At 39.9% G+C, this 14,589-nt stretch overlaps 1 protein-coding gene across 1 annotated transcript; it reads left to right on the top strand.

Moving 5' to 3' along the window:
• The first annotated feature begins 970 nt into the window (after window positions 1–970).
• Window positions 971–14,283, top strand: LOC100762574 (guanylate-binding protein 1). Its single transcript, XM_027395874.2, has 11 exons — window positions 971–1,085; window positions 3,631–3,836; window positions 5,961–6,088; window positions 6,855–6,964; window positions 7,232–7,428; window positions 8,144–8,386; window positions 9,100–9,380; window positions 9,984–10,196; window positions 10,899–11,001; window positions 11,220–11,404; window positions 13,215–14,283. The coding sequence occupies exons 1-11, from the start codon at window positions 1,003–1,005 to the stop codon at window positions 13,323–13,325; spliced, it is 1,860 nt and encodes a 619-aa protein (XP_027251675.1). The 5' UTR covers window positions 971–1,002; the 3' UTR covers window positions 13,326–14,283.
• Window positions 14,284–14,589: the final 306 nt, after the last annotated feature.

Raw genomic sequence — 14,589 nt, 5'->3', positions numbered from 1 at the left:
AGTAGCTACCACTGCCTTCTGACTCCAAGCAAGCTTTATTTGTCAGAACATAAACAAAATCAATATCAGCTCACTGAGGCCAGTTTGGGAGTTACAATTCCACCACATTAGAGACAGCACCCTCTCATTATGGTTGTAGTCAGAAAGGGCTGACTTCAGGATGGAACAGAAGACTCTATTAGAAATTAGTCTATCCATGAGGGTGTCATAGCTATTCACTCAGGACACAGACAGGCGGCATGGTAAGGTGGTTCAAGACACAGCTTAGGAGTCAAGAGTGCTTTCATCAGGATTCCTTAGATGTTATAACTTGATGCCTGGTAAAGTCTTCCTCTGCCTTTTTTTCTATGAACTCACATGGCAAAGTCTGTTATGACATTAACATATGCGACCACAGAAAATACAACAACATTGAACTGGGACTCCTATGTAAAAAAGGCACTGAGCTTAGCAACCAGAAAGTGGGTGTCAGCAGGTTAGAAGACACTATGTCCCCTCAATTAATGCACCTGTAAAAGAATAAGGAATTCCATTGTTTGCTGGCAATTTTCACAAATAAGTCTATAAAGATTATATATATATATATATATATATATATATATATATATATATATATATATATATATATATATCCTCCTCATTTATGCTGCTCCAAGCAGCACACAAACTGAAAATTATTCCACATGACAAGGAAATGCTTTTGTGTTTTTTGTTTATTTGCTTGCTTTTTTTCAGTTGTGTTTGGTGCTATCCTGGATCACTGGGCTATCCAGCCTCTGCATTGTTTCTTGGACTCCTGCTTGTAGCATGATTTTGAATAACATGTGGCTAAAGATCTCTTTGAACCAAATATTGAATATTCTGGTTGGGAAGTCCTGACAAACCCTCCCCTGACACAGCTCCCTGAACTTGTTGATTCACTGCTATGGTCACATAGTTTCAGTTTCTTTGTTCTTCACCCTACTGCAAAGGTTACAGGGATTTTCATCATTTGCTCACTTGATGAAATTCAGAAAGCCTCACGTGGTTGCAGGAGGAAATAAAAAAGGCAAAACCCATGCACCTGGACTGAGCAGCAAGAGCAGGTAAGAAGGGACACTTATCCTTGCTGGGTGTGGGGAATTCTGCTGGGGAACATGTGGCCATAAGCCTGGGTAGGAATGAGATGGAATTTTTGAGGGTTAATTCATTTTTAGAGCTATTATGAATAGAAAAGGCTGATCCTGAGCAGCAGTGGGGCATAGCAGCTGATGAGCTCTGGGTGGTATTATCAGCCAGTCTCTAAGTGCCACCACTATACTAATTTTGAGTTAGGGACAAGGAGACATGTGACAAGGAGACTGAAACAGGGCTGGATATGCACTGGGATCGCCTTCCTCATGTGTTCACATTGTCTGTGCTGACAAGGACACAGTTAAATGACTATGGTCAGTGATGGAGCAGAACTGCTACTGAAAGGTCTGCCTGCACCTGATTTTCTAGAGGGGAAACAGAATGAGGCAGGGGAAGAGCAATCACCTTGGTGAAAGATAAAGAGAGGAAATGCTGTGTTGCCTTAGGAACACAAGTGAGTAAGAGATGTGGTCTATTCTATAGCTGAATATGAGTGACTGGTGGCCCCAGAACACAAGCTCAGCTTACCACACACAGCATGTTCCACCTTGGCAAGTTTCTTGAAGTTTCTGTAGCAACAGATTAAAGAATTAGATCAAGGTACTTTTTTTCCATTTTTGTATTTGAATTGGAAACAATATGGTTTTACATGTCAATCCCAGTTCCCTCTCCATCCCCTCCTCCAGACCACCCCCCAACTAAAACCCTACCTATCACATACCCTTTTGCAACTCAGGGAGGGTGAAGCCTTGAGAAGGGGAGAAGGAGAGGGATGAGGTGGACATGAGGGAGCAGAAAGTTTGAGTCCAGGAAAGAATAGAAGAAAACAAGATAAAACATACAATAATAGAGGGAGTCATTTTAGGTTTAAAATCAGGCACTAGGGAAATGTCTGGAGATCTAAAAGATGACACCAACTAACAATCTAAGCAAAGATCAAGGTACTTTTAAAATACATTGGTGGCAGCTTGAGACAGGCAGATTATGGCAATATGGGGTATTTTGCTACAGGTCTTCTAATACAAGAAATGGACATGAAGGCAGCTAAACATAACTCAGATAATTCTTGCTCCAGGCATTGTAACATTCCAGATCTCCACAATCACACAAATTCTAATTGACCAGTCAGCCTTGGAGGTTCATTGACACAACTATGGCTGTTTTCTGGGAACCTCAGTTCACAGCTGAAACTCAGAGTGAAAGATGAAGGATGAGCAGTCACTATCATACATCTGATCTTGGATTCCAAGTGAATTTCCTCCTTGACAGCTCATTTCTTCATAAGATTGGCTCGTTTCTCATTTCCTTGAACTCTTTAACTCTCCCCTGAAGGAACAGATCCTATACTGTAGTTAAGGACTTTCTTAGAAGTTCCCTGGGCAAACTAAGTCTGAGGACAAAGTCTGATAACCTTGTCTTCAACTCCAGGACCTCAGGCAATTTTTCCTGTCCTCTGGAGACCAGAACCCCAGTCCAGAAATCATTCTCACTCATCACATTTTCTTTGACAGCTTTGTTCTGCCTGGTAAGGTCCTAGCCTGTGACTCCCAGTGTTTCTCTTCCTCCTCTTTGCATCCAATATTTTTCTACCAGATGAAAAGTATATAGAAGAATAGCAGAAGTCATTAATCAAACCAACAACTCCCCAATTTCTTTCTATTTATATCACTGTTGTTTTGTGCAACATCCAGTATTTACATATTTGGGTTTGGTCTCATTTGATGTAAGACTAAACCCAGTTTTTATTCATTGCTCATTCACAGTTAATGAAGCTTAATTTTCAAGGCACTTCTCTTGTGCAGCCATTACTTTGGATGGGACACTGTCAAATACTTTCACAAAGTTTGTAAAAAACACATTATTTTGGTTCTCTTGTTGTAATGACAATGTGATTAATTCTATAGATACAGACTATTTGCCACACGAGAATAACTACTAGGATAGATAGAGTGGATACATTTTATAATCTCTAGAAATTCTGGCCACAACATGGGTTTAACTATTCAGATTCATAAAAGGAATATATTTTATTATATCTAGAAATAATTGTAAGGTCATGAAACAAACAATGAAGCACTAACTCCTTGCATCTTTATTTATTACAATGGTAAACTAGTGAATTAATTAATATTTGAACAATTCTATAAGCTGCGATATAAATATTTTCTCTAAATCTGATTTTATTTTCCATTGATGTCTAGTACAAAACAGTTAATAAGGAAATAAGGAAAATTTTGTTGCAAAATTACACAGAATATTTGTGTTGTAAGGAGTAGAATGTTGCCACTGTCACATTATTAATTAAATTTTTCAATGACAGGTTATATGATTCCAAAATTTTATAGATTTCTTTCAACTAAGTTTCTGATGCAGCCAACAATGCTGTGTGTGTGTGTGTGTGTGTGTGTGTGTGTGTGTGTGTGTGTGTGTGTGTGTGTGTGTTTGCAAGTTTCATTACTCTACCTTCTGAGAGAAAGAATAATATTCTAAATAATCTTATCTTTCCCCCTAACACAGGGAGCAAGTCTACACAATGGCTGCAGAGGTCCACATGCCAGGCCCCATGTGCCTCATCAAGAATGTGAAAGGTCAACTGATAGCCAACCAGGAGGCTCTGGGGATCCTGTCTGACATCACACAGCCTGTGGTGGTGGTGGCCATTGTGGGTCTCTACCGCACAGGCAAGTCCTATCTGATGAACAAGCTGGCTGGGAAGCAAACAGGTGAGTGCCCCCAACACAGCTGTTCAGCTTCACAAGGGTGTACTCACACTGTCTGCTTCCTGCTTGAGAATGTGAAAATGTTAACCTTCCTGTCCAAGTTAGATGTTGGGATCATTTTTGCTGTTGTTACTTTGTCTGTTTGCTTTTATTTTTGAGACAACTTCATGCTGTGTAGCACAACCAGGCCTTTAGCTCAGCATGTAGTCCAGGCTGACCCTGAACTCATGATCTTCTTGCCTTGGCCTCCTGAGAGCTGATTACAGGAATGCACCACCACATCTAACTCCTAGTTTCCCTTCTAAAAGCACAACTAGATCCTTTCAGAGATGGAGAAAGGCAGTAATAAAGATAATTTAATTTATATGTTAATAAACTTTAAGGTATTGCTAAAACTGTCATGTAATAATAGCAAGTTTCCAATGATCTATCTGGTTAAAAGGCTATCTATATAATATGTATTGACTTTTTATTATTTTAAGTTATATAACATGTATCTTTATAATTTTTAAGTATCCATTTCTGTGGCATTAAACAAAGTTGTGCATCTATGTATTTCCACCATTGATCTCTAGAACTAGCTCATTGCCACCTGTCCCTCTATTCTACATGCTATATCTATGGATTTGGTTGTCCTAGTAATGTCCTGTAAGTAGACTCATAAAAATATGGGGTTTTGTGATTGGTTCTTTCGTTTAACATTACACTTTCAAGCTTTGTCACTGTGAGAAAAGTGTTTCAAAAATCACCTTATCCACTCACCTGTAGACAAAACAGCTGAGTACTCTGAATGATGCTGACATGAAGATAGTTATAGAGACTCCAGTCTGAGTCTAGCTTTTCAGGTTCTCTAGGTTGTTTTCATCTCATCACTAATAAAATGCTGGATGAAACAATGTCAGGAAGAAGGGTTTGCATTGCTCACAGTTCAAGGGATATCAGTCCACTATGGCAGAGGAGACAGGATTATGTGGCTGTATATGTAATGGTAGGAGCTTGTGTCTTGTTCATATCATGGCTGATCAGGAAGCAGAGAGCAGAGTGCCATAAGCAAGGCCAGCAATAATCTCCAAAGGCATGCCCTCTGCCAGTCTGGTCCTACCTCCTGGGTTCCACATCTTCCAGCATAGTGTCAGCAACTAGGAACCAAGTATTCAAATATGTGGGCCTGTGATGAACATTTCCATTCTAACCATATTATTCTCCCTGACCCCTAAATACACCTGGACCAACTATAAAAGTCCCCACAGTCATAGAGTTCTAATGGTGTATAAAAGTCCACCAGCTCTTCTGAGACTCAAGGCAACCTGTAGTTTACAATGGCACAGAATAACCATCCCCATTTAGAGTGTTCAGGGGGATAGGAAGGAGGGAAAACACCACAGCAAGACTCAACCCAGAAGGGCAAGCACTAAACCCTATAGCTACATATGCATCATATAAGAGATGCTGTGGCCATTTCTAGACAACATAAGTCCACAGGCCCTGGCTCTAGAGTCCTGCATTTACAGGACACAAGGGCTCTCTCTAGGGCCAGGTCTACTCGCTGACTCTGACTTTCCTCAGTGGACATCCCACAGTCTTGGCATCTCTAACTTCCTGGGTCTCCATTTTTACTTCAGCTTTACCCTCGCAGCCTCACATAGCAAGCTCAAGAGCTGCACATGAGAGAGTGACCCTGTTACACACTTTCTATGGAACCCTGGTGCAAGTTTGGAGGCCTTGTGACTTGCATTCTGCATATGTGAAAACTGAATTTCTGTTATGTCTCTGATTGTGAGATCAGTACTAGGTTTTGTTTCTTTTAATTCTCCTGACTTGACTGTGCTAATTTTCAATAGAGATTTATTTTAATTTTATATGCATGAGTATTTTGTTTGGGTACCACACACATACCTGGAATTCATGCATGCTAAATAGAGGCTTAAGGTTTCCTGAAACTAGAGTCATAGACAGGTGGGCTGCTATGTAGGCTCTGAGAACCAAACTGTGGTCCTCTGCAAGAGCAGCAGGCACACTTATCCATTTAGCCATGCTCGCAGTTGGATTCTGCTAATTCAATTTTCAATTTCAGGAAGCCTGTCTTCCTACACATCTAATCCCTCTTTTCTCTTCTATGCTTTTCAGGCTTCTCTCTGGGCTCCACGGTGCAGTCTCACACCAAGGGGATCTGGATGTGGTGTGTCCCTCATCCCCAGAAGCCAGGCCACACCCTAGTTCTGCTTGACACTGAGGGCCTAGGAGATGTCGAGAAAGTGAGGACTGAGAGCACTATTTGCAATTCATCCACTCATCTCTGAGTATTCTACCCTGTTGCACTGTTCTCTGTACTGTTGAAACCTTTTATATTATTTATTGTGTGTGTGTGAGAGAGAGAGAGACAGAGAGAGACAGAGAGAGACAGAGAGAGACAGAGAGAGACAGAGACAGAGAGACAGAGATGTAGGAGAATGTGTGTCTTCCTGCTCAAGCATGAGTAGGCACCTCATGTGTCCTGGTACATGGGGTGTCAGTCTTCTTTCCATCGTGTAGATTCTGAGGATCGAACTCAGGCTGGAACTTGGCTGACAGCATTTTTCTCCAACAAGTCTTCTCACTGGAAATCTAGTTTTTCAATAAAAATTTGAACTTCATCATAGCATCCTTTTCATTTTTACATACATGCTATGTAGTCATGTTTAGCCAACAATAATAAGGAAACTAGTCACAGGACTGGATCATAGAACAGCAGGGTGGTAGTCTACAGCACTGAAACACTAACAACAGACTAAAGAGCACCAGTGAGAATCATCACAAATAAAACCACAAATCTAAGGAGCATTCACCCTCCGAGTGCAGTAGATGGCATTTGTAGGTGTATTCCTATTTCTTTTGTTTGGTTTTATATCTTGCATAGGACATAAAGGTTCCTCTTATTTTTTAGGCAAGTGTGCCCTCTAATGAAGTCAGTATGTCACTGCTGATCGGAAAGTGACATAAGAACCAAACCTACTCCTGATCCATGTGTGTTCTGACTTCCAGGGTGACAATCAGAATGACTGCTGGATCTTTGCCCTGGCTATACTTCTAAGCAGCACCTTTGTGTACAACAGCATGGGAGCCATCAACCAGCAGGCCATGGACCAGCTGCAGTATCCCCTTTGAGGGTCAGAACAGAATCAGATCGAGTGGGGTGACCTATCCTCATGAACCAGCTATGTGACTCTGCATCTTAGTAGATGCAGCATAAAACATAAAAATAACTCACAAGTATGTAGCTACAATGTTCATACCAAGGTTAGGAACAACAAAAATTGAGGTTTGGGACTAGGGCTCAGTAAGATGTAAAATTAATCCAGAATGGTGACTCTGGTTGGTGTTATGGTTGTTTCTGGGGCTTTCCTTAATTATCTGCTCAGCTATGTGACAGAACTGACAGACAGAATCAGATCAAGATCCTCACCTAAGCAGGGTGAGGTGAAGGACTCAGATGAGTTTGTGAGCTTCTTCCCGGACTTTGTGTGGACTTTGAGGGACTTCTCTCTCGAGCTGAAAGTAAATGGGGAATCCATCTCTGCAGATGAATACCTAGAGAATTCCCTGAAGCTTATACAGGGTAAGAGAGCTACAACTGCTAAATGGGGATGTCAATTAAACCTCTGAGAATTCAAATTTTTCTGTCTACAATTTTCTTACACCTGGTATTCCTATTTCTTCTGGCTAGCTACTTACTCCTGGGAGTTAGTGCTTAACACATGATTTAATAGATTGAATTAAACATTTTCCTTTTGTTCTAGAAACAATTTTATTTGTAGTTCACCTTTCCCTTTATAGTAATTAATTTGACCTCCCTGCTTCAAATTTGTTTTTATTCTAAAACACAAAATATAGTACACAATGTATATATTTGAGGAAGCTGGGTTCAAGTGTCACCAATATCCTAGCCTGAACTTTTGGAAAGTGTAGGCCCACACACAGCTGTCTAGCTGTCAGGCATCTTTGGAAATGGAATATGTACACCTGGGTTTACATATTGTCTATATACACAGTCCAGCTAGTGTGTCGATTGAACTTAGAATGAAGCCCCCTTTCCTGTGAAGCCTAACAGAGCTTTATAAAGCATTTTAGATGAATGAAGATACTTAACACAAAACCTCCTTTTGTTAGTTTTGGTTTGTGCTTTCAAGGTCTCACTATGTAACCTAGGCTGGCCTCAACTTATAATCCTCCTGCCTCAGCTTCCAGTGTTCTAGGATTTCAAAAGCTCAGACAAATAAATTTTAAAACATACACTTACCTGGCTAAAAATCCTGCTTTTTCACTTGATCTAGGTACCAGCGAAAAAGAAAAAGAGTTTGATCTGCCTCGGCTCTGTATCCGCAAATTCTTCCCAAAGAAGAAATGCTTTGTCTTTGAGCGGCCAGTACATGGGAAGAAGCTTGGCCAGCTGGAATCGCTGCAGGATCAAGACCTGGACTCCGACTTCATGGGACAAGTGGCAGAGTTCTGTTCCTATGTGTTCAGCTGCTCCAAGGTTAAAACACTTTCAGGAGGCATCAAGGTCAATGGAGCACGTGAGTCCCTTCCCAGATCTCCTGCTCACTGTTTAGGAAACAGTATTATGGGATAGCAATGACCAACTTCAGCTTTGAAGAAATATAGACCTATTGCCACTGTAGTGCTAAGCGATAGATGGTACCAGCATTTATAATAGATTTTGTCTATCCGATTTTCTTGTTGAATAAAAAGAAAAGGAGGTAAAAGAAAAACCCTTTTTACATTACCCAGATAACTGATTCTGTGTTTGCCAACACAATATCAACTAGCAAATGAGGCGCTTAAAAGTAAGTACAATAAAATCTAGGTGGAGTTAGTCATTGTCCTGATGGAGAATTTTAGACTGCAAGAGCCCAATTTTGCTTCCTGATTGGAATGAAATGCTTACTATGGGCAGGACTAATGGCACAGACAAACATGAAAGTGGTGTGGAGCCTGTTCTCATGGTGCTTGCCTTAAAGCGGAAACAGACATTGCATAGACACAGCACAGGAAATCTCCATCCAGCATTCTTAGCCTTTGAGGTCTCACATCTCATGAGAGGATCTTTACACAGAGGAAGGTCTAATCCCATCAATGTGAGGTAGAGGCTGAGATGCTCCTCCTGTCATTCATCCAAATGACACTAAGGACACTAATGCTTTAAGTTATCAGTGATTGACACATCCAGAATTAAACAGAATATTGTTGTCACCATCTATCAGTAACAAACATTGTCATCTGTTTGTAGGACTAAAGAGTTTGGTGGTAACCTATGTGAACACCATCTGCAGTGGGAGTCTGCCCTGCATAGAGAATGCCGTCCTGGCTTTGTCACAGACAGAGAATGCAAGTGCAGTGCAAAAGGCCGTTGCCAACTATGATCAGCAAATGACACAAAAGTTGCAATTACCCACAGAATCGCTCCAGGAGATGATGAATGTGCACAGGGCCAGTGAGAAAGAAGCCATCAAGATCTTCATGAAAAATTCCTTCAAAGATATTAATCAAGTATTCCTAACGGAATTAGCGGTAATTTTTCTCACAAGTTTCTTGGATACAGAATTGGAAGGCAAAGTGCTTTGAAGAAATGAAATGAATGTTTGAGGGGGGCAACTGTTCCTAGATTTTTTAGTAGTAATAATTGCAATAAATTGTAAAAATAGATTATCATAGATTCAAAACTTTAAAACATTTCTCCTTTCTTGAGTAAGTTAGTAATATTCCCCCTCACTGAATTAAGGACAGAGAAGTAATTACTATGTCTGGTCAAGTTAAATGCCCAGTATCAGCAGACTGATCCAATATTTAGGCCAATAGCAAAGAAAATTTTAGCCTTAGCTATCTGAAGCAAATTATCATTGAGCCATGTTTATTCTGTGTCCCATCTGTCACCCAGTCTGAAAAAGTAGTTTACCTCTAAAGCTGTAAATCTCTGTATTGAACTTCACTGCCTAGGAGCAAAAATGACATCAGCAAAAAACTGGATCAGAGGCAGGGATGCCCTTATAGTCAGTGCTTATAAGTTTTGTTTGTTTTGATTTTGAGCTTGTTTTTCTTTTGAAAAAAGCTCCCAGAAATTCTAAACTTAGGTTTCTTTTCCTTCCTTTTTTAAAAATTATTTTTGCTTTAAAGACCAAGTTAGAAAGAAAGCAAGGGGAATTCTATAAGAAGAATCTACAGGCTTCCTTTGATCGATGCTCAGCTCTGCTTCAGGATATTTTCGGTCCATTAGAAGAAGAGGTGAAGAAGGGAGTGTATTACAAACAAGGAGGTTATTGTCTTTTAAACCAGAAGATACAGATATTGAAGAAAAAGTACTATGAAGAACCCAGGAAAGGGTTACAGGTAACCAAGGTTATATGTGTCTTCTGGAAGCTGCTCATCTCCTTCAGACTGCAGAGTGACCCCAAGCATCACTATGAAACAGTCTTACTGTTTACATCCCAGGCATATGCTTCTTAAACATCACATACATAAATATTATTACACTGGATATGTCCTGCTCACTCATCAGAGACAGTGAACTCATTTAACAATTGAGTTCACACTGAACAATCATATTAACCACCAGTATGACTGTCAGCCTGTGTTCCAGCTAGATTCTTTGTGTTGCAATGGATCCAATGATGGCCTCTTAAAAAAAACTTATAACTCATCAGTTTGGCCTTCAAACTAGTTTTAAAACTGTGTCTATCACCATTTTCTCTTTGTCCATTGCTCTTCTCCAGCCCCACACTTCCCTCTGTTTCTCATTCCATTGGATCCTTTTGTTCTGTACAAAGGCTATAGCAAACTTGCCCCATCTATGACTAGAGCATCATTAACCCCAAAGTTAGATCCCTCAGTCTAAAAGGACGGTCTCTGTTGTCCCAAAAAGGCCTCCAATAGAAGATATTCTTTATAGTGGTCCAGCCTGGACTGTGTACCTTCTTCTGTGACTGCTATTCTTAGCACTGACTGGCATCACTAGAGCAAAGGCGGTAGGAAGACAGGCATAAAAGCATTCAGTCATTCCTGCTGTTAACCTCATGTTCTCTGTATTCGAAGGCTGAGGAAGCTCTGCAGAAATTTTTGCAGTCCAAGGAGGATATGATTGATTCAGTTCTACAGACAGACAAGACTCTGACCGAAAAGGAAAAGGAGATTGAAGGTAATTACAAGTTAAGGGGTTAAGTGTCCACGAAATGTTTAATGTTTTAATTTTCACTTTTTAATGTGGAATGTTTAAATTACTTGTAAATTTGGGATGCCTACTGGCTGCCATCAGGCATGGTAGTACTATGACATCAGCAGCAATAATGAAGCAGGTGAGTAAGAAGAGAGCAACACGTGATGCCTTTCCACCTTCCTTCTTGCTTTTCCTCTCAGTGAAGCGTGTGAAAGCAGAGACTGCCTCAAAAATACGAGAGGAAATGCAAAAGAAGAACGACCAGTTGATGAAAGAGAAAGAGAAGAGCTATGAGGAGCGCATGAAAAAGTTGACTGAGAAGATGGAGAAGGAACAAGCCCAGATGAGGGCTGAGCAACAGAGGATCATGGAACACAAACTTCAGGTATGTTAATTGCACCACCTCTATGTTGTCTTCTTTAAAAAAAATTGTGTGTGTGTGTGTGTGTGTGTGTTTATTTATTTGTACATGTGTAATTATAGAGGCTGAAAGAGGGAATCAGATGCCCTGGCTGGGATGCTTGGAACTGAATTCCAGTCTGTAACAGTTTTCTGCTGAGCCATCTATCCAGCCTCCTCTTCTCTCCATTTATGTTAATCATGAAATGTAATGAAACCTAAAGTCTGACCAATCCTGCTCCCTTGTGCTGTTTATTCCTAAATATCTGCTTGATACTCTGATGCCCATATGTGGTGATTAAGTTTTCTATGTGCAATGGTGTCACACTAAGTCCTTTAGTAATTTTTGTTTATTTATGCCAGCTATGCTCTTTATGTTTTATCTTTATTTCTTTCTTAAGCCTGTATGAACCATGAACTATATCCCCATTAAAATGGGAAAAAGTAGCACAGGTTCACATAAGATTAAAAAGTATATGTAATCTTAGTACTTTGGGGGAGTAGAGGCAGGAGAATTAAAAGGTCAAAGATATTCTCTGCTATTTATGAATTCAGAACAAACCAGAATAGCCCCGTCTCAAAAAAAGAAAAGAATATTTATAGGATACATATGACAGAAAGGTTTTTTCTGTCATACTTGATATGAGATTAGTCCTAAAATAGTGTTTATGGTGAGAAGAACTATTTAACCCTCACAAGAATGAGAGTCTTTGTGTCCCTTGTCTTCACTATACTCTGCTCCCAATTTGTGTTCAGTTGGAAGTTAGATGAGGAAATTCATTATCTTCAGTCTGGAACTCTGATTCTCTTTCTTATTAAGTTGTGGAAGCTCACACTGAATTTCTTCTTCTTCTTCTTCTTCTTCTTCTTCTTCTTCTTCTTCTTCTTCTTCTTCTTCTTCTTCTTCTTCCTCCTCCTCCTCCTCCTCCTCCTCCTCCTCCTCCTCCTCCTCCTCTCTCTCTCTCTCTCTCTCTTCTCTCTCTCTCTTTCTGCTTACCTGCGTATATTTGTATATTTGTTCTTGATCATGTGTGCACATGGATGTGAAGGCTAGAATTTCAGTTTAAATATTCCTCATTACTCCCTACCATATTTTTTGAGACGGTGTCTCTCACTAAGCCTTGAATTCAATGATATGGCTTTCTTGACTGGCTAATGAATTTCAGGGATTTACCTATATCTGCCTACTCAGTCTGGTATTACACACTGTTGCGTATAGCTTTATTATGGGTGCTTGGGATTCTAACTCAGGTTCTCATGCTTATGCATCAGTAATGTTCCTGACTCAGCCATCCCCTACCACAGCTAAATTTCTTAGACTAAGATTCAGAGCCTTAGTCAGATTTTCAGAATTCATTCCTGTGGTGCATATTTACATAATATATGAGTATATGGGTGTATTAAAGTCTACAATGCTAAAATTTGAAGTCAAACACATGACTAAGATTACCTATATAGATCATAGTCAACCACTGAGGAAAAAAATATACTAATAATTAAGTTTTATCATTGGAACTGTTTTTAATAAAAGGAACCCCCAGCAGAAGTGGTCACAGCTGCCCAAGGAAAAGCATAATAGGGGGAGGTGGTTAAAATTCCAAAAAGGAAAAAATAGGAAACTTTTGAATATTAAAATTTGCTCATGACTAAAAACAATTTAAAGAAGCATAATAAAAATTCAGGGCAGAAAAAAATTAAGGAATTAAATAATAAAAAATAAATTACTATGGAAAATGCACAGAATATAGGGATCAACTCAAAACAACCATTCATTGTCTCCACTTGTCACTTTTTAGGAGCAGGCTCAACTACTAAATAAGACCTTCCAACTGGAACGCACAATACTTGAAAATGAGATAAGGCATCTCAATGAAAAGGAAGCCTCACGAAGATGTGTCATAAGCTAAAGGCCTAAAAAATCTTGCTGTCCTGCTATTCAAAACAGAGATGAATAGAGGATGGAATTAGGAACAAGAGTCTCTCTAGTTGATAGTAATTGGGTCCTGCATCAGAAACCTAATAATCACGTTTATCTGCAAGACTGTGCACCAAGGATATCATTGACATCTCTACTACAGGAGAAGTTTCAACAGCACTGCTCAGAATAAAATCACATTTCCAGATGATCTCCATGGGGCAAATGGACACTGAGCATATTCTTAAATCTTGACACATAATTAAGAACCAAGTTGTCCAGGGATTTAATGGGTATGGGACCTGGATAACCACCCTCATTCCTTAGTGGAGACAATGTAAAGTTCTGCATTATATCAAAAGTGCTCAACCTTTTGACAATGACATGATTTTTAGACACTGGTGGTGGAAAATCCTATCAACACAATCCATTATGAATGAAGACACCTGCATGGAGATCTAATATATATATTAGATATACTCCACTTGAAGATGGAAGATGAATCCACAACTCCATGGGTGAAGAAGAAAATGTTTCAGTTCACAAAGATTGAAACTGTAATGGAACATTCCCAAACATTAAGAGGTGACTCTGGCCGGGCGTTGGTGCACACCTTTAATCCCAGCATTCGGGAGGCAGAGGCTGGCGGATCTCTGTGAGTTCGAGGCCAGCCTGGTCTCCAGAGCGAGTGCCAGGACAGGCTCCAAAGCTACACAGAGAAACCCTGTCTCGAAAAACCAAAAAAAAAAAAATTAAAAAAGAGGTGTCTCTGTATAGCAACATGATACGTAAGCATACTGTGAAGCAGTAGCTTTAAAGATAGATACTGAATGATGATTAATAATCTGTGGACATCAAAGGTGCTTTAATAATTTAACTGTAACCATAAACTTACACTACTACTCTTTTTTCCTTTTAGCAGCTGTACTTGAAATTCTGTTGATTTTCCCCAAGCATAATAAAATTATTTTCCATATATTGACCAGCTCTTAGTACTATTGAGTATAGATAAACTACACCTCAACTGTGAAAAATGTAAGGTAAGATAATGAAGGAAGCCAAATGGGGTCATGTACAGTTTAGTGACACACAAATATGAATCAAAGTACTACACTCACAGGACAAAACAAAGCTGCTGCCTCTGCGAGTCCAGAGGATACGCCATCACCGTTTCTGATGCAACTGTTTTGTTCCGAAGGGGAATGAGATTGAAGCCAACAGCCACATGCGCTCCCATGGTTCGCTTCCAGCTTGCC

Source organism: Cricetulus griseus (assembly GCF_003668045.3).
Source record: "Cricetulus griseus strain 17A/GY chromosome 1 unlocalized genomic scaffold, alternate assembly CriGri-PICRH-1.0 chr1_0, whole genome shotgun sequence".
Classification (NCBI taxonomy): domain Eukaryota; kingdom Metazoa; phylum Chordata; class Mammalia; order Rodentia; family Cricetidae; genus Cricetulus; species Cricetulus griseus.
This window is presented reverse-complemented; position numbering and strand designations above follow the sequence as displayed.